Source organism: Fundulus heteroclitus, chromosome 12 (assembly GCF_011125445.2).
Source record: "Fundulus heteroclitus isolate FHET01 chromosome 12, MU-UCD_Fhet_4.1, whole genome shotgun sequence".
Taxonomy (NCBI): Eukaryota; Metazoa; Chordata; class Actinopteri; order Cyprinodontiformes; family Fundulidae; genus Fundulus; species Fundulus heteroclitus.
The window spans coordinates 27,366,282-27,386,293 of NC_046372.1; the positions used below are offsets into that span (position 1 = coordinate 27,366,282).

The following is a 20,012-nucleotide window of genomic DNA, read 5'->3' on the forward strand; positions in this document are numbered from 1 at the left end:
TGATATGGGGTCTTGTCAGTAGGATGATCAAAAATGTAGGACAGAATCAAAACAAAAATGAGTTTTAACCTTCCTTTATAGCCATCTTGATCCACAGACCTAAATCCTGGAAACATGTGGGAGCATAAGAGAAGACCCAGGACTATCAAGAGGAGATATTCAGAGGAAAGGTCAACAATCTCTCTGTATCAGGGAAATCTCTGTATTTCCAACCTTTTGAAATGTAACCAGAAAACACTGAGTGCTATCTTGATGACAAAATGCGGTAAAAATAATGTAATTTCTGATTTCATAGAAACAAAAGAAATTAAATGCAAAAAAATCAACTATGTCCAAATATATTTTCTAGGTCAATGGAAAAAAGAAGAAATAAAATTAAAGATAGCATTTCTGAACATTTCTGGTGCTACGGTAACAGGATGATGGTGAATGGACATCTTTGCCAGGGGTGAATGTTGACCTTCATCTTTAGCGTTGAGCTAAGCTAGGGCTGGATGATACAGAAAAAAACATATAGATAAAATAGAAATCATATTGATAATTATCAACAAATTTAAAACATATATTTTAAGTGCAGCCTTGGTCCTTTTATGCTGTTGCTTAGCGACCTATTTTTAGATAAAGAACGCAAACACTGAATTCAAACTCAATCCTTTATTCAACCAACTTTTTATCAAAACTACAGTTTTTAAAACAGAAAAAAGAACGCGTGATCTTTGAAGTCTTTGAAGGGGGGGAGCTTGGTTCCTGGGTCTGCGTTGTGATTGGTTGGGAGGAAGTAACGACTGTAATATTAACTTACATGGCTAGAATACATGAGGAAATCCATAAGAAGTAGAATTCATAAGGAAGGCAAATTTTTGTTCTGTTTAACTTTTTACTGACACTTATTTTCTATCATCGATATATGTTTAATAATTGATATATATCGTTATTGAGTTATCGTCCAGCGCTAAGCTAAGCTAACAATAACAATGGATTTTACCTGCAGATGTAGCTCTGGGCTAATGCTAGGGGTCAGTAAACAGTGTTTCCTGAAAGCAACATGGCCAAGGAGAAAAACTGTGGCACTAAGTTGATATAAATAGATGAATTTTGTAATGCCCTAATAATGATAAATATATGCATAAAAAGAAATTCTATTTTGTTGTCAGCTTCGTCTCTCGGACTCTGGGAGAAAGCCAACTTTACGAGGGGTCCCTGAAGGCAGCGTTGCCTAGCAGCGGTGGAGTTTAGCTTCTCCGGGTTGTTTAGCTAATCTTTAACCGACACAATGCCCAGAAAGAAGGAGAGAAAAAGCGGCGAAAACGAGAACAAGCTGAACCCAGCGAGCCCCAAGACTAAAGCTGGCATCGACGACAAGGAAAAGCGGGCATATGTGATGCAAATTGGATTTTTAAACGAAGAGTTAGAAAGGTAGGAAAAGAAAAGTGAGGGTTTTTTTAACGAGAAAATGAAGCTGTGCCTCGTTCAAACGTTTTTATGCTGGTGTGTGTTTATGGCTTTTAGTTTAATTTATTTAAAGAACTGTGACGTAAACATGTGCATGAAGTTTCGTATTAAACATTGTCAGTCTGTGAGGGAAATGCGGCTTTTATATGCAGCTTAAGACTTCCTGGATCAGATCCCAGTTCGCTGAGGGTTCTGGTCCATTACCTGCCGCCTCTGGTTTACGGCAAAAAGGGAACAAATAAGTACAGTTTTCCTGAAATAACTGAGTTTTTCTTTGATTTGAGGTGGTAAATAAGATTATCTGTCAATGGAATTAGTATTTTTACCCCTGAAATAAGATAAGACATACCGCACTTGAAATAAGATTCTTAGATGAGTTCTTCCTATTTTAAGTGCAAAAATCTTATTCCATCAGCAGATCAATTTATTTACCTGACAAATACGCTCATTTCAAGAATATTTACTTACTTTCAGTTCCCTTTTTGCAATGTTCTAAATTAGTCTGTTATCAATCATTTCAAATAAAATATTAATTAGTTGGTATAAACATGATGAAAGGCCAGAGAAAAATCCAACCTTTGGTTTGAGTGACATTAAGTCAGATTGGAAAACAATAAATAATATTAATAATAATAATCAGTTGTACAAAACTATTATTTAGTTTATAAACGACAATTTAAATGGATGAAACACTAAGTTGGGCGGTTGTGAATTTGTCCAGAAAAGGAGGAAAACATTTTTTTTTTTTCTGTATTCTGACAGACAATTAGAATAAAATGGGTGGCTCAATAAAAAAAAAGTAAAAAAAACGTAAATATGTTTTTGAAATAACCTTTTAATAATGTGTAAAAAGTCTGTCTAAATTTTTATTTAGAAAAATTCTGTCTCTAGGTAAATTGAATTAAGTAAAAAAAAAAAATTATATATATATATATATATATATATATATGTATATATATATATAATTACAAAATCAGCAAAGGATGTAACTCAGGGGCTTTGCAATTTATTATTTAATATTTAAATGAACCCTCTCTTGGATGTTTTATTAATTCATTACTTGCTGTTTGCTGGAATAAAAAACTAATAATTTGAAACAGAGCGCTGTTTTATTTTGGCCACTGTTCAGAATGAGGAAGTCAGTCTAGTAAAGTAGATGTGACTCAGTTTTCCTAAGTCAGGAAATGGCTTCAGGAAAATCGCTACTCGGTTAAATGTGCTCAAATTTACAGTCAGAGAATCATTTAAAAGGTTAAAACTCACAGAGGAATGTTACAGGGGGAGACCAGGTTCTGTGCTATTGGCAAAAAGTATAGATTATTTTAACTTGTCATGTTTGCACAGCTGAAGAAATTTACTCAAATTGTATGTTTGTTTTTTGTAAAATAAAATTCTCTAAGTTTATCTGTTAAGCACGTTGGAGGAGCGATGATGTCGTCGGCCCGTTTCTCCAAAGGTCCGTGACAAGACAGGATCAAATAAATCTCGAAAATGTCCATAAATGGCAAAGAAAACCAAATGCTACTGGCAATAAGAGAAACTGAGATTTAAACTTGGAAAAACTGCTTTTTTTCTGGGTTTTCTTTGTTCACCACAGGTTTCAGATAAAATGTGATCAACTTGAGAAGCAGAACAAAAGCCTAATCGCTCAGTACAGCACGCTGGACGCAGAGAAGAAGGACATCACAGAGTACCTGAAACGCTCGGTTTCAGAGAGGGAGGAGGAGCTGCAGGAGCTGCAGGAGCGTCTGGAGACGGATCAGCAGGCCTCCGCCCAGGAGAGACACGCCCTGCAGCTGGAGAGCAGCCACCTGAGCCAGGAGCTGCAGGAGCTGCAGGACCGCATCCAGAAGAACGCCACGCTCGGTGAGACGTCTCACTCTCTGTGGGAATCAGGAAGAATGCCACTGTGCTGTTTGCAGGATGAATAACCCCCCCCCCCCCCCCCCCCCCCCCGTGTCTGCCAGTCAATTCAGGGTCACGTTCTGTTCTGTTCCGATTAATCTAAGAAAATGTAGCAAGCGCTAGCTACGAAGGTCAGCGCTTACGTTAACTCATTACTGCAGTGAGTGCTGCTGCAGGCGGTCGTCTCATGAGCTAAAAGTCACCGTTTCTACCTTTTACAGTCTACTAATACAGTTACATTCTCCCTACTGCACATTGTGCCTGAAAAGAATCAAGTCTAGCGTTGCCTCTTGCTTTCCTGGCAGCGCAGAGACTTGCTGATCTGGAAGAGCTTCAGAGGCAGAAGGATGATCTGATGAGCACCGTGGAGAACCTGGAGAAGCAGCTGGAACGTCAGAGGGAGCAGCACAAAGATGAGCTCCACAGCCTGGAGATGAAGGTGCTGCTGGAAAAGAGGAGGTTAAGATATTATCTGACTTCTGTTGTTGCTCTTTTACTTCTGAAGGGAAAGGAAGTCCTGTAGCTTAAAGCCGTTTTCCTCCCGCTTCAGAGCAGGAATCAGCAGGAATGGAGGCTCCTCTGATCAATCTGATCAATCTGATCAGCAGCAGCCTGAAGTATTCATTTTCCACCCCGTTACTCTGCCTCCCCTAAATTAAAATCCTGTGCAACCAGTGAATTTCAGAAGTCCCCTCCATGCAGACAGAATCCTCGATTGGTTCGTTTAATTTCACTATAAATAAACTGTCCTGTGAAGACCTCAGAGGTTTATTAACTTTTAATAATAAGGATCTTTTATCAATTTAAATTCAAAAGTACACAACTGAACGTTTACTGCATTTTTGCACCATTATTATTTTGCACTGCCAACATCGAACTTTTCAAATGAATTTTTTAGCACCATTATCTTTGCGCTATAAACATGGTTAAACAGTATTCTGCACACTAAAAACTATTTTTCTCCTGCACTGTTACATTCTTATTACCACTGCACTTTATATTGTAATGTTATTTTATTTCAGTTGCAATCTCATTACATTGTCGTAAGCTTTAAGCAACGAAATGTAGTTTTTGTAATGACAATAAAGTTTGTCTCAGTTATTAGAGAAGAGCCCCACAGAGACCCAGAGACACAGCAGGAGGGTCCAAAATAAATCAGCTGAATTTAATCCAGATTAGGTTTTTATACATTACACCAGGCGTGTCCAAAGTGTGGCCCGGGGGCCGTTTGTGGCCCCTGGGCTGATTTTGTTCGGCCCCTCAACTGCATTTAGAGAAATATTTGGCCGACCAGCACTGGTGGCTGATGCCGATGGAAACTATTAGGGCTAAATTTTTACAGACGATTAAAAATCTTACAATTAAATGTCAGGCATATCAGAACATTTGTCTTTTTATAACTACACATTTTACAAGCTCTTGAATTTCACTAAACAGGATAACATTGATCCAATGACTTTTACTCAAATGGAGACTTTGGGGCATTAAAATCTGATTGGAATTCATTTATTCAAAAACATTTGTGTGGTTATGCACATTTTTTAGATTTTTTTGGCCCTTGAATGTTTTTGACTTAAGAATTTTGGCCCACGAGTCGAAAAGTTTGGACACCCATCGCATCAAATCCATATAAAATAAGAGGCTTAATTTAGTAACATTTTATCCAGATAACTGAGCTAATCTAGAAGATATATTAAAGCTTGTGGCGATGTCACTGTGACTGAAAACAAGCAACATTTTCAGCCTTTTCCTCCATTTTCTGGCAAAAGGTTAGAGGAGGAGATGGAGAGCGAAGTGGCGGCCATGTTGGCTAAGGTGGAGCACCTGGTGGAGCTGAAGCTTCCAGAGAGGACCAGGTGTGTGCTTCAGGAGAACACGCAGCTGAAGGTCCGTTTCAGCCAGCTGTGTGAGGTGGCCAGGTCGCTGCAGGAGGAGAACGCGTCTCTGAGGGAACACCAGAGACGACTCCGCATCGACACGGAGATCCTGGAGCAGACCGTCCGCCAGACGGCGCGCATCAGCTGCAGGCGCAGGAAGGTGAGGGAGCGGGTTCTGCAGCAGCATCGTGTCTTCTGGTTCCCTGTGGGACCCTCAGCCAGAGATCTGCTCTCGTCTCCACTAGGAGGCGCTGCAGCTCACAGGAAGGCTGCAGCAGCTGCAGGAGGACGTTCAGGGGAAGCAGCAGCAACTGGAGGAGCTTCAGGAGGAGAACACACGAGTCCTGGCCCAGATGGAGGCCCTCAGGTGAAGGTTTACTCCATCTGTGAGGAGAGGTCTCCTCATTCATCTGCATGTGTTCAGTAACAGCAGAAAAAACCTCAGATTTATTATTTCTAAACTGCTATGAGCAGATTTCAAAGCCAATGGTTCATTTTAAGGTTTTAACACATTTCCTTTTCTATAGTTTTATTTGGTTTTACATTAGTACTAAACTCAAAGTTTCATCGTTTCCTGGTTAATGGACTTTTTTAGTAAAGCAATTACAAATAATTACATTTTGAACTTAAAGTGCACATTTCATGCTATTTAGCTCTTAAATATATTTTGGTGTGTACTTGGAGTCTCTAGGAATAGTTTGTCCAGGAGCTGCACAGTTATCTTTATTTACTGTTTGGGTCATATTTGTGAAGCCCTTCAGTTTTCTCTGTTATGTATATAAATACTGAGATATATATATTAATTAATATAATATATATACATGTCAGTATTTGCTGCAGAGCTGCTGGACGTGTCGTGAATCGACGGTTTTTATTTCTTGGAGTGATTTTCTCGTCCACGCTGAAGGAGGCCAAAGCTAAAAGTGGATAATTCATGACATCACACCGTCCCCCAGCAGACTACAAAAATGGCCGAACGGGGGGGTTGAAGTGCCTCCTTTAGATTTAAAGAGACGGCACCAAGAAGAGTCGCTCCTCAGAGCAAAATAAAGGGGAGTGTGGGGTTAAGTAGGCGAGGAACTGAGACCAGAGCGTTGCTCCTCTTTATATAAACCACAGCTGAAGGGTTTCACTGTGAGAAGGAAGATCTTAAAAGCTTCATGTGTCGCCTTTAAGCCTCAGACAGCAGTGAAAGTAATTACCTCCTCGGCCTTTTCTGTTCTGTCACATTCTAACGTGTAATATTAACGTTTTGTATCTTGTTTTTTGGGATGGATCTGAAAAAATAGTCCAAGTGGGTGAAGTGAAATGAGAAAAAGATGTATAAAAAATGCAAACTAGTATGTGCACCTGGATCCACCCTCTTTGCTATGAAGCCTCTAAAACGTTCTGGTGAAATAAAGCGTGTGCAGTCCAAGCGTCTCAGGACCGTCAGGATAAACTCACCTTTCCTGAAAGACCCCAGAGGAGCAGGAGGTGTCCAACCATGAAGACCAAGGAGCTCCACAACAAGTCAGGAACAAGTCAGGGTGGGGTCTTTGACGTTCCCTCAGAGCTCCATCAGATCCATCATCATCTTCAAGTGGAAAGCTCCTGGTACCAAAGGAAACCTGCCAGGAGAGGTCCTCAGCAGAACTCACAGACCTGGCCAGGAGGGCATCAACCAGAGAGCAGAGGTCCACCTGGAGGAGCTGCAGAGGAGGGAGGATCTGTCCATGGGACCAGAATAAGCTCAACGCTTCATAGAAGAGCAGCCAGAAAAAAAGGAAGAAGGGATGTTCTGAGTTTGCCAAAAGGCACGTGGGCAGCTCTCCAAATGTGTGGAGGAAGGAGCTCTGACCAGACGAGACAAAGATTTAAGCTTTTGGCCACCAAGGAAAACGCCGTTCTGGTTCAATCCATCATCTGCAGTGAAGCATGGTGGCGGCAGCATCATGCTGTGGGGATGATTCTCAGCAGCAGGGACTGGGAAACTGCTCCAGAATGAGGGAACCATGGATGGTTCTGAAAACAGGGATGTTCTGGACCAGAACCGGTGTCAGTAGAGACCGGGCCGGAGTTCACCTTCCAGCAGGACAACGACCTGCAGCATCCTGATAAAAAACACTCAGGGGGAAATAATTAATGTGTTGGAATGGCCTAGTCAAAGTCCAGACCTCAGTACAACTGCAGTAGTTTATCCTCGAGGAACGGACAGAGGCCAGATGTGGCGAGCTCATAGAGACTGATCCTAACTCCACATCTGGAACATGCTGAGGTCTCCTGTGACGTTTGCAGCTTCTCTGAACTTTATATCTGAGAACTACAGATTATTGAGTTCTCCCATCAGTTGTTGGCACCAGAACTTCAAAATGAACATAGATTATCAGTGAAATAAAAAATATTTTAAAAACACCCAATTACCACCAGTAAAAAATAATTGTCAAAATAGAAATGTACCTAAAGTATAATATCTACGTTATTGTTGGGTTGTGCTGCTGGACGCCTCATAAAGCCACGGCATGACAGACGCTGAGCTTCTCTTACTGACGGTGTGTTTTCAGACCGGACCGGGTCGCTCTGTCTGCAGAACGGAGCCGCAACCAGCTGGAGGCCAAGCTGAAGGAGGAGAGGAGGAGGAGGAACCGGATGAAGAGCATCATGCAGGAAGCAGCCAACACTCTCAGGTTGGCCCTAAAGGTAAAAATAAAAACTTTCTTTCTGTGACACAGAGGGAGATTTACCGACCCGACCAGAGTTACTGGTCCGGTCCGCAGGGACGATGAAGGTGACGGTGCTGAGAAGCTTAAACACAAAGCTGGACGATAATTCAATAAGAATATATATGGACTGATAGAAAATAAGGGTCAATAAAAAGTTCAACAGAATAAAAGTTTGCCTTCCTTATGCGTTCTAGCCATGTTAGTTAATATTACATCATTAAATCCTCCCGACCAATCACAGCGCAGACCCAGGCACCAAGCTCCGCCCCCTTCAGAGTTCAGAGAGTGCGTGTTTTTTTCTTTTTTAAAAACTTGTAGTTTTGATAAAAAGTTGGTTGAATAAAGGGTTGAGTTTGAATTCAGTGTTTGTGCTGTATCTAAAAATAAGTTGCTAAGCAACAGCATAAAAGGACCAGGGCTGCACTTAAAATATGTTTGAATTTGTTGATAATTATCGTTATTGATCAATATTTCTATTTTATCAATATGTTCTTTTCTATAACCTCTAGACCTACGTAAACATATGGAGCTCAGCACAAAATAGATATTAACTAAATACCAGGAAAGGTTTGATCGCTGTTAATATTAATGAAAAAATGATGAATAATTATTGAAAAATGCTTTTTTTAATAAAATGTATTTAATGAAAATCCCTTGAGCTGCTCCTGTCACTTTAAATCAGAAACAACTTGTTGGCTGAATGAAAATCCCTTTAACTGTAAATGTAGTAGATGGTGGTGGAGCAGAGGAGGAGGCGCAGCTCGCTCTGACTCCTTTGTCTCCATCAGGAGGCCCCAGCAGAGACGCAGGAGGCGGACCCCGTCCCCCGCTGGAGGCGGACGCTGCAGAACCTGCAGGACCTCCTGGACCCACAAACCCTCAGCTGCTGCTCTGCAGACAGAGGCAGCGAGCCGCGGTAGGTAGAGGGAACCTGTAGAGGGAACCTGCAGACGGAAGCGTCCATCTCCCGTCTTCATCGTCCCGTCTTCATCGTCCCGTTTGTGTCTGAACAGAGAACAAAGCCTGGATCCAGGCTGGGCTTCCAGGGTCCAGCCGTCCCGTGGTTCTGGCCTCGGGGCCAAAGCCTCGCTCTGCAGGGCAGGAGCTGCGTCCTGCAGCAGCCTGGTGCCTCTGCACAGGTCCGTTCTTCATCATCATCATCATCATCAGAGCGTTATCAGTGATGCTCACGACGCCGTTGTCTCCTCTCTGATTCAGGAAACCAACGACCCAGAAGAGCCGCAGCTCCGCCAACCTCTCCCTCTCCTCCGTGGGATTTCTCACCGCCAAACCGAGCGGCCACAACTTCCTTCAAATAAACCCTAAAAACACCAGGAAGGAGTTTATTATAGAGGAAAAATACATTTAAACAGGAAACGGACTCATGGCGTTCAAACATGAAACTCCTGCTGTAGCATGCAGTAGATTCAGAAGAACTGATGACTAAATGAGTTCTTAAAGCCGTCTGTCATCAACCTACATACGTCCGCTCTCAAGGAAGTCACCAAAATAAAAGCATGTAACCTCAAACCACAGTTACAGGAACCAGAGGTAACTTTACTAACTTTATACGTATCTAAAGCTGCTTACGGCCGCTTCATGGTCAGAAGTGATCGCCCTGCAGCCTGAGATTAAAAGTTTGCTTTATGAAGTAAAAATATTTCTGCACAGCGAGCTTTTCCTTCCTGAGGGTTGCTGCTCAGGATCAGACTCAGCTGCTGAGTCGGAGGTCAGGGGTCAGCTGCTCAGAGTCGGAGGTCAGGGGTCAGCGTCTGGTTTAAGCAGAGATGGAGACGCACCAGTTGTGGTCCCTTGTGGTGAGCAGAGTTCTCTGGTCAGGAAGCTCCTTCGTCTGGAGGGACGATGCAGCCCGTCTGGCTCCGTCCTCTCTGCCCCCCCCCCCCCCCAGATAAGCTGCAGGTGACAGACGGACGTTTTCCAACCATGGTGTCATTTCTTCTCCTTTATTCAGAATAACTGATCAGCTGGACAGGTCTAAAGTTTACATACACTCTGTGGACAACAACGTCAGAATATTCAGCTGGAATGATTTGTGTCGACTGATCTGTGTAATTCAGTTAATTAAATTTAATTAATAAACTGAATAAATTAACAGAATTCATTCAGCGCTTTACATCATATTTCACCCACACATTCATACCCTGATGAGCAGATAGGCATCCTGGGGTTAATGCCTTGCCCATGGGCACATCATGTGACAAGGAAGCTGGATTCAAACCCACGACTTTTCGATTATAAGAGGTCTACTCTTAACCTGACTCTAGCCAGATTAATATCGCTCCGCCTAGCTCCACTCACATCTATCTGGGACCTCTCCCACAGAGAGGGATTTCTCCAACTTTCTCCAATTTTATTGTCCAGCCAATCAGGACGCAGGGCTAGTTAGCCAACCAGCCCTGCATCCTGATTGGCTAGACAATAAAAAAAAAAACATATGCAAGGATTGTTGATAAGGCCCAGCCTTCAGAAAAGGCCATTCCTATGGTTCAGTCCCAGATGGATGAGTGGAGCCAGGCGGAGTGATATTAATCTGGCTAGAGTCAGGTTATTCTACTCTACCCACTGTAGGGGAGTGAAACCACTGAGCTATATATTACACTGGAGTGCTGATTTTGCCGAAAAACTGAAGCCACTGGCCGCCATCTTGCTACTCCCTACTCTCACAGAATCCCACAGCATTTGGTTGCAACAACAAGCAGTTTTCTGGCTGAGTGAAAACGTTTCACAGGTAATTCTACAGTCAGTGGATGTACTAACACTATCAGCTACTAGGAAATTAGGTGCTGAAATATTTTACATGTTATTCATATTAAATATACATATATGTATATATAAGTATGTGTATATGTATATATGTATATATATGTATACACATATGTAAATATATGTTGTTGTACATTGTTATTTATATATTTATAAATGTTAAACATATATATTTAAATGAATAAAATGCAAAATATTTCAGCACATGACTTTCTCAGTACTTCATATTTTTAGAACATAACATAAAACTATATGGCATTTGACATTTTAAAAGTCTTAAGCCCCCCCCTGAACATGAGAAAATCCTCGTCATTCGATGCTGTAGCGCACATATTCCCTAGTTACTGGGGGGAAATAGGGAGTACCAATATGGCGGCTGGTGGCTTCAAAGCGACTCGTTCAAACAGACGGTGATTAGCACTCCAGTGTATAATATAGCTCAGTGAGAAACCTGCAGCCCAGCGATGCCTCAGGAATCTCAGGGTGTCACCGCCACCTAGTGGTGGAGCGCTGGTATTACATCCGGTCTGACGTCACGACCCAGAAGCTTTTTAGCCTGAAACTGCTTTTAATCAAACGAGACTTTGTCTTTAAGCTGGTCATAAGTTTGGAATCATAAATGAGAAATATTTGTAAGAAAGGAAAACATTTTGCTCTGCAGCCGTGAAATAATAAATAAAGGCAGATTTTAACTCTTTATTCAATACTTATAGTTAAAGGCAACGTTTCAGGCACTTCAATTCTCACTGGAAATGAAAGTCAGCACCTTGAACAGTTTATATTACACATGACAGAAACTGGACACAAAAAGGTAACCAGCTGGACTCTGACCGCCGTCTGTACAATGAAATACATATCTGCATTAAAAACTATACTCTGATAAATACATAACTTCATGGATTGTTGAGGAGTAATAGGAAGTACTGAAAATACTGCGTGTCTTTAATTAGTTACAGAAGGTTTATATAAAAGTACAATTTGTCACGTCTGAGTGTTTGAGGGTAATATGGGGCAGACATGAGCTCTATATACAGGAAATATTTTCTCACATGCAGAGGAGGATCTGAATGATTATCTGAGATTTAAATAAAAGAAAAAATGGTGATAAACGAGACGCCTCAGGCACGATCTGATGATCTGAGGCACCTGACGGTTACATTCATATTCAAAGGGCACTTTGGGCTCATCCTGGCGGACAAGAAGGTACATATATATATATAAATATTAAGAAAATCCAGGAATCTCATTGGTTGTCAGGCGTCGTCGTTCTGCGAGAACCAATAGCAGCTAGGCGTGGGCGGGGCTCGCTCTGCGGCGTCTAGTCAAACATCCCCCTGCGAGTCGGGCTTGGTGAGGTTTTCCTGCCAAGTCGAGGCGTTCCCTGAGGACACAGGAAGCGTGAACGCTGAGCCGGCTAACGAGGCGTCGGCTAACGAGGCGCCGCCTTCCTGAACGCTGAGCCGGCTAACGAGGCGCCGGCTAACGAGGCGCCGCGGGAACCCAAACTTACCGGAGACTGGGCTTTGGAGAAATTGACGTGTGCGTAAAGCAACACGGCGATGTCCTTGTGTCCGGCTTCCAGGGCGATGGACAGAGCGTTACTCCCATCCTAGAGGGAGGAGAGGGAGGAGAGGGAGAGGTCAGCACCTCAGATTCATCCACTGGAGACGGCACAACAAAGAAATATGAACTTAGGCATTTTAAAATAAATACTCAGTCTGGCGTCTTCTGATGATTTTAGAAAATGCATTCGACTACTTAAGACGACTCCAGCAAAGACGTTTAGCAAAATGGAGAGATCAGCTATATATATATATATATATATATATATATATATATATATATATATATATATATATATATATATATATATATATATATATATAGATATATATATATATATATATATATATATATATATATATATATATATATATATAATATATAATTAAACTGAACAAAGTTGTTTTTTTTGGTAATCAGAGCAGCATGCTACCTCTCTGCCCAGTTACAAGGTGTTCCACCGTTTCCTGTCATTCAAGTTAGAAACGGAGATAAATCCCCAGGATCTGGTCATTTCAGCTTTTCTTCACGGTTTTTGGACTTTCTTTGTACGATCCATAAGTTTTCTTTGTACGATCCATAAATCAGCAGAACTCTTATGGCACTCCTGAAACCCCAGGGCATCTCCACGCTGGGTAATTCTGGGTAATATTTGGTTATTCTTCCAGTCACTAATAAAAATGAACGCTGCAGTAGCTGTAGGGCAATAATGAGCAGCTTGCAGGTTTTCAAAGCTGGAAACCCTGCAGCTTTATTCTGGGACATTAAAAAGCTTCACAGAGTCTCTGAAGGCTGATTAAGTTCAGCTTTCACTGCAGGAGACGTTTCATCACTTTCAGGCTCAGAATCAGAAATACTTTAATAATCCCAGAGGCTCTGCTCCAGAATACCTGGAAAAGAAACGACCTTCTCCCTAAATCTTCAACGGACTTCTTCAGATACATTATCTGAAAAACTACACTTTGAAAGGATTTAAAAAAGAAGAAGGAGGAAATGTGAGATGGCAGCTTTTGACTCACGCTGTCGCTGAGCGTGGCGTCGCAGCCCGGCTGGCCCAGCAGCAGCTTGACGATCTCCACATGGCCGTGCTCGCTGGCACACATCAGCGCCGTGGAGCCCTCGTCGTCCTGGACGTTGACGTCGGCGCCGTGGGCCAGCAGGGCCCGGACCATGTCCATCCTGCCGTGACTGACGGCCAGCATCAGCCCCGTCTGACCCGCCTGGAGGAGAAACAGTTTTAGGACAACACGCTGCAGAGTTTAAACACTTCTGACGACCGCCACTAGGTGTCACTATGACTCAAACATTTAAACGTCGCTGCATCAACATCCACTCGCCAGGATGTCCAGCAGCTTTCCCATCATGCCCTGCAGTGAACCCACCTGACTGGCTCGGGCGTTCACGTCTCCCTTGCTGAAGAGCTCCTCCACGATGCACATGTCCTTCTGCGTCTCCACGGCGGCCAGCGCAGCCAGCATGATGGGCGTGTAGCCCGCCTTGTTCTGCTGGTTCACGTTGCACACGTCTGAAGCACAAACACACGGTTTACGTCACTCAGCGGGGACCGTCCCCTCTTCCTCCTCCTCCTCCTCCTCTTCCTCTTCCTCCTCCTACTGAGCAGGACTTATTATCCGACAGGAAAACAGGTGAGGGGTGAAACAGGTGAGGGAACTGATACGGTGCTGACAGCACTGACGGTACTTAAAGGGATCCATTTTGGGTACTTCTATGTGTTTATGTAGTAGTAAATGTTATAAATCTCTACATTTTTCAATCTAACATTTATTTCTTAATATAAAATGTATGAATTTTAACAGATTGCCTGAATCCACAGCACATAGAAGGACGGTTATCAGAGGCTGCGTGTGAATAAAATTCAGGGAATTGTTTTAGTGCAACAGTTTCAGAGAAGAAAACAAAAGCTAAATTAAAAATAATATTTCATTCAGCTTTGTAAATCAGGGCAGGATAAATGTGCAATGACTCTTTTCTCTCTTTGCTCTGACTACAGGCGGCTTCATGACGAGGCAGCAGCAGCACTCGTCCCTCTGGATGATTGTTACTTTCACCGTGAATTCTCCAACAACACAGACGTGTCTGAAAAGTCACTAAATATTGCGAGAAATTCACTGAACTGGCAGCAGTGACCAGGTTTACCTCACTAATATGGCAGCGAGCATTTTAGAAATGGAGCCGTACTTCCCAACGCTTCCTATCAGCCATGCTTGTTTCCTTCACTGGACGCCTACTGAGGTCACAGTGCTGCGTTCATGTTTGGCACGGAAAAATCTGCGTCACAGTGATGCGTTTGGGTACAGTTGATTTTACGTAAATCACGGCTCCTTCATGAAGGCATACGCGTGCCGCTCTCTTCTTCTTCTTCTGATTTAATGGCGGTTTAATGGCAGACTATGTTGAGTGCATTACTGCCACCTCTATCAGAACGGTGGATCGTGTCGCTCTAATGTAGTAATTAAACTATTTTTCCCGCATTATATCTACACGATTCATGTAGGTGACCAATGAGGAGGAGGAGACCAGAGAAGCCTGAGGAGACGGGAGTCTTTGCAGAGCAGCCGGCGGCTGAGACGTCGTCACGGTTTGGCGCTGTAGAGACGTCTCTCCACCGTCACGCGTCACAAAGAGAGAAGTTTCAGCTCACCTGCGTCCAGCAGCTTCTTCACCACCTGGAAGTTGGAGTGAGACACGCTGTAGTGCAGCGCCGTGTTGCCGTTGCCGTCGGCCATGTTGACGACGTGGCGCAGCACGTCTGGAGAGACGGCGTGGAAGGCCCGCAGGTAGTCCTCCACCATTCCCGCCATCGCCGCCTTCTGGCTGGACGCGCGGAACCACTCGTGCTGCACCGTGTTCAGGCCGGCCCTCTGTGGAGGCAGGGGGGGGGGGGGGGGGGGGTCACTAACTAATAATATTTATTATAAATAATAATATTTGCTTTTAGTTCCTATTTTCCCATGTTTTACTTTATTTCTACATTTTATTCCTACTCGCTTTAATTGTGTTTTTCTTTCTTCCTATATTTTAATCATGTAAAGCACTTCGCATTGTCTCTGTACTGAAATGTGCTATAGAAATAAATTTGCCTTGCCTATAAGTTAAAGCCTTTTGTACAACTGAAAATGTTTGAAATTAAAGATACTTTCAGTTGTACCATAGTATAAATAGGACCACATCTGTTCAATGATTTTTACTCTTAATTTTTCAAAATTGGCTAAATACAGCAACAGATTCCAAACAATCCTCTTCTTATTGCAGAGAATAGACCAAAAAAAAAGTAATTCGGTCCAAAAGAATTAGCAAAATGGACGACCATGTTTTAATACGACAAAAATATGCAAAACCCTTTTAAATATTTCAGTCTGCAATGATTTACACGTCCCTTTCAAACATAACCTCTCACAAATTAGTTTAAAATATCTATATATTATACTCATAGGACAAATCTATTAGTAAAATTCTGTTTATAATAGTATCCATCTCTATATTTATTCAGTAATAATCCATGTCCTTTACATATGGAACCATTGTTTATCCTGCACTTGCTGCTATTGCACTTCTGGTTATTTCGTTGCCTTGTACCTGTACCTGTGTAATGACAATAAAGTTTAATCTAATCTAAAATAGGGTATGATCATAATTTATGGAGCTGGTAAAAGTGAAAATTATATATTTTTTGGGAATGTTTGTCTTCATTTCCATTTTTTGGCCCTTGAGGACGTTTAATGTGACAGTTTTGGCCCAGATGACGAGGCGTTTGGACACCTTTGCTTTACAGTTAGATTCAGTAACAGATTATTACTCTGTGGTAATAGTAATAATAATAATAGTTTAAACGAGTTTAGGAAGAACAAAGCAGTTTTAGTGCCATGTCTTTTCTTTTAAGATATTCCCACTTTGTTTTGAATGTTTCCTTTATTCTCAATATTCTAATTTTATTCTGTAATGGTAAACCCCCCCCCCCCCCAAAAAAAAAGAAAAACATTTGTTTTCCCTCCAGGTGCTCGACGATGAAAAAATAAAGCCGACAGATAAATGTTTGGCATCCCTGAGGCCTCAGACCTTTGCTGAATGTCTCCCACCACCTTCTAACCCCATTTCCTGTCAGTTTACTGTCAAATAAAGCCAGTAGTGGCACCAAATGAAAAATAATGAAAATGATAAAAGCTTCTCACCAGATCTTTGCTGCTCACGGCCTTCGAGTCGCTCAGGTGAGTTTTGAGAACGTCACAGGCAGCCAACATCTTCTCACTCAGCTCATACCTTCACATTAAGCAACACATTAGTTCACAAATACCCTTATACAGTATTTTTTTTTTTTTTTTTTTACACTTTGACTTACTTATATAAACTTATTAAACATACAAATCAAACCTGACTGCTAATTATTTCAGCAACATGTCTTACAGTTTGACTTCATTGATCAGTTTTAATGTTTTATTAACGTCTGACTGAACTCTGTATTTGATCAGCTGTCTGACCAAATCTAGCTGAAATCTGACATCACTGCAATAAATATGTGGTAGAAATAAAGAAAAAGCTCTGAGAGTGAGCAGGTTGATTAACTCCACAGAACCAGCTGGATTTCTGGTGTTGCTATAAAAGATGCAAACTTGCTGCTGTTGGTTTAACTGTGTAGACCTGATGGGCAACTATTGAAAAAAACAAAACATTTAGATATAAAATCAGACAGACGCACCGGTATCAGTATTTTTTTCTTTTACTTTTTCTCTAATTTTGACGCATTCAGACTTTATTTTCCTCAGAAAATGGATAAAATGTGCAGCAGGTTATCGGTTATTGAAGCATTTGTCTCCAGCCTCAGAGCGTCGATCTACCTGCTGATGCGTTCACAGACCGATAAATGGTGGGACCTTTTAGCTTCAGAGGACTTAATGAACAGGATGCTGATCAGAGCTGAGTAAAGGACTCGTCTCTGGCCGACTGAAGACGTTTTAGAGTCGCTTTAGGAGGATCTAAACTCTCCTACAGGATTCACACTCAAGCAGAAGATATGTCGATCATTTCCTGCGACTAACCTCTCCCTCTTCTCGTTCTCCGAACCTTCCTCTTCATCCTTCTTGTCCACATCCTCTGCTCCCTCGTTATGAAACTCCTCCCCGATCCTTCGTCCTCCCACCTCCTGGTACTCCTCCTCCTTCTCCTCGTCTTCCTCGTCCTCCGACCCAGAAGAGCTGCTGTCCTCAGAGCTGGAGTCGTCGCTTGACGTAGTTTCGTATCTGTGCCACAAGGGGGCGAAAAAGGCTCAGGGACCGTAGGCCAGGCCTGCAGCAGCGGCTCAGGTTTCATCCTGAGGTTTGCATGCAGCAGCAGCAGCTCAGTGTTTACAGGAGCTGGGGAGGGAGGAACCTGAACGCAGGATCTTTCAGCTCGTCTTACCCTCCGTTCACGCCAACAAACTGCAGGTTCTTCTTGGTGCCGTTGGCGTCGGCTCGGCCATCTTTCTTCTTCATGATGGACTTCAGGGCGTTCTGACTGCATGGCTGGCCTGCAGGGAAGATCAGGGACAACAACAGTCCGTCAGACACACGACGACACGGTGGAGGACATCGGGGGAAAAAGAAATAATGTTTTCTTTTTTAATCTTGATCGTAAACAATATTTCCATAACGCCAAAACGTTGCTTTTGATGCACGTCTGCTAAAGCTGATGAATTAATAGGAGTTAATGATAATGTGACGCTTTATCTTCCAGTTCTTTACATTTTCTATTAAAATGTTCTGCTGCATTTAAATAAAACAATAAAAATAACCACCAGGCATCCGCATTTCACACAGAGCTGCATGAGGGGCTCTCTGTCAGAGACCTGGAGTCTCCTCCAAGCCAGAAGCATCTCAGTCATTTTAGGAGCGAGCCTCAGAAACCCAAAATACCAGCAGAGAGCCAGAACCGCGGCACATCTGCCAGGACACGCCGCCGTGGAGGGGCCTCCCTACCGCTGCAGGGGACGGCCGTGTGTGTGTTACTGTGTGTGTTACTGTGTGTGTGTGTGTGTGTTACTGTGTGTGTGTGTGTGTGTGTTAACGTGTGTGTTACTGTGTGTGTTACTGTGTGTTACTGTGTGTGTTACTGTGTGTGTGTTACTGTGTGTGTTAATGTGTGTGTTAATGTGTGTGTGTTACTGTGTGTGTGTGTGTGTGTGTGTGTTACTGTGTGTGTGTGTGTGTGTTACTGTGTGTGTGTGTGTGTGTGTTACTGTGTGTGTTACTGTGTGTGTGTGTGTGTGTGTGTGTGTTATGTGTGTGTGTGTGTTAACGTGTGGTGTTACGTGTGTGTTACTGTGTGTTTACTGTGTGTGGTTTACTCGTGTGTGTGCTTACTGTGTGTGTAAGTGTATGCCTGTGTGTGTTACGGTTGTGTGTTAATGTGTGTGTGTTACTGTGTTGTGTGTGTGTGTACTGTGTGTGTTACTGTGTGTGTTACTGTGTGTTGTTATTCTGTGTGATGTTACTGTGTGTGTTAGCTGTGTGTGTGTGTGTGGTTGTGATCTGTTGTGTGTGTTTTTACTGTGGTGTGTGTGTGGTGGTTTACGTGTGTGTGTTTGTTGTGGGTTACTGTGTGGTGTGTGTGCGTTACTGTGTGTGTGTGGTGTAATGTGCTGTGTAGTGTTATGTGTGTGTGTGTGTGTGTGGTTACTGTGTGTGTGTGTGTTACTGTGTGTGGGTGTGTGTGTTACTGTGTGTGTGTGTGTGTTACTGTGTGTGTGTGTGTGTGTGTTACTGTGTGTGTGTGTGTGTGTGTTACTGTGTGTGTGTGTGTGTGTGTTACTGTGTGTGTGTGTGTGTGTTACTGTGTGTGTGTGTGTGTTACTGTGTGTGTGTGTGTGTTACTGTGTGTGTGTGAGGGCGGAGGGGCGTTCAGTAGCAACAGAGTCATTCAACACGCTTCCTGTGTTTTGACAGGTGGAGTGTGAGCAGAGGAGACGATCTCCTTGTTGCTTCTCTTGGTGAGAGATTTATATGTAAATCTCAGTCAGGTGAGATCATAGCCATAAAAATAAAATAAAAATAAATAAAGTTTAGTGAATGCTGTCCAGCCGGGTCAGACAATTGATCAGGTTTCTCACACAGTTCAACACTTTCCAGCGTCAAACATCCAGACTTCTCAGTTATTTGTTATGTTGTAATAATCTATTTAATACACTGGGCTATAATCCTGAAAGAAGTGACTTCTGCTGCTATCACCACATGAATATATGTCAATACACATGTATATATATTTATATATGTATATCACCGTCAATGTAAATAAGACATATGCCCATTCCTATTTCTTTTTGTATTTTTATTCTTATTTTTCTCTTTTTCTTTGATCCACTGTATATAACTGATGCACCTTTCCTACTTTTGCACCTTCTTCTGATTATTGACTATTGAGCCAAAGTGGCAAGTGAATTTCTCCAATGTGAGATTAATAAAGCTTATTTTATCTTATTTTCTAGATGCACTGAATTCATGGATATATTTATACAGCCGGGCTTTAAATATGGAGTCTTGAGGACCAGGCCGGGTGGAAGAAAGGACAGACGGACGATGGATGGATGGACATCATGACAGACTAGAAGGATGGGAAAAACTTTTAGACACAAGGAGAAAGACCAAAAAAAAAAAAACAACCAAAGAAGCTTTTCTCAAGACCTGGAAAATACTTTAACCACATTCCTCACCTTCCTAATGACAACAGCCGAGTTATA

General features: G+C 42.4%; 2 protein-coding genes across 7 annotated transcripts in view; one reads left to right on the plus strand and one right to left on the minus strand.

Annotated features, from left to right (window-relative positions):
* The first annotated feature begins 1,193 nt into the window (after window positions 1-1,193).
* LOC105938152 (cilia- and flagella-associated protein 157) lies at window positions 1,194-10,337 on the plus strand. 2 transcript variants are annotated; one of them, XR_004932096.1, is made up of 10 exons: window positions 1,194-1,416; window positions 3,050-3,318; window positions 3,663-3,816; window positions 5,127-5,394; window positions 5,480-5,601; window positions 7,778-7,913; window positions 8,725-8,852; window positions 8,950-9,075; window positions 9,155-9,487; window positions 9,608-10,337. XR_004932096.1 is itself a non-coding variant. In XM_012879798.3 (9 exons), exons 1-9 carry the CDS (start codon window positions 1,274-1,276, stop codon window positions 9,303-9,305), a joined length of 1,497 nt encoding a protein of 498 aa, XP_012735252.2. In that variant the 5' UTR covers window positions 1,194-1,273; the 3' UTR covers window positions 9,306-10,337. The 2 variants fall into 2 exon arrangements, 1 of the variants encoding a protein (XP_012735252.2); XM_012879798.3 differs by having other exon boundaries at window positions 9,155-10,337.
* Window positions 10,338-11,402: 1,065 nt separating this feature from the next.
* kank1a (KN motif and ankyrin repeat domains 1a) overlaps window positions 11,403-20,012 on the minus strand; it is a 63,700-nt gene continuing 55,090 nt past the window's right edge. For all 5 annotated transcript variants that reach the window (XM_021307197.2, XM_036144386.1, XM_021307201.2 and 2 more), the window contains 8 exons: window positions 17,699-17,807; window positions 17,338-17,538; window positions 16,474-16,561; window positions 14,946-15,165; window positions 13,666-13,808; window positions 13,303-13,503; window positions 12,231-12,329; window positions 11,403-12,101 (listed from right to left, as the gene is read on the minus strand). In XM_021307197.2, coding sequence (XP_021162872.2) covers window positions 12,039-12,101; window positions 12,231-12,329; window positions 13,303-13,503; window positions 13,666-13,808; window positions 14,946-15,165; window positions 16,474-16,561; window positions 17,338-17,538; window positions 17,699-17,807 — 1,124 coding nt within the window. In that variant the 3' untranslated portion in view covers window positions 11,403-12,038. The remainder of the gene's footprint in view (window positions 12,102-12,230; window positions 12,330-13,302; window positions 13,504-13,665; window positions 13,809-14,945; window positions 15,166-16,473; window positions 16,562-17,337; window positions 17,539-17,698; window positions 17,808-20,012) is intronic.

What these genes read in the sequence shown, in the direction of transcription:
- LOC105938152 (XM_012879798.3), top strand. Translation starts at nt 1,274, where the DNA reads ATGCCCAGAAAGAAGGAGAGAAAAAGCGGCGAAAACGAGAACAAGCTG. An exon ending in TCAGCTGCAGGCGCAGGAAG is followed by an intron (nt 5,395 to 5,479) that starts GTGAGGGAGCGG and finishes CGTCTCCACTAG; the next exon opens with GAGGCGCTGCAGCTCACAGG. An exon ending in AGCCTGGTGCCTCTGCACAG is followed by an intron (nt 9,076 to 9,154) that starts GTCCGTTCTTCA and finishes TCTCTGATTCAG; the next exon opens with GAAACCAACGACCCAGAAGA.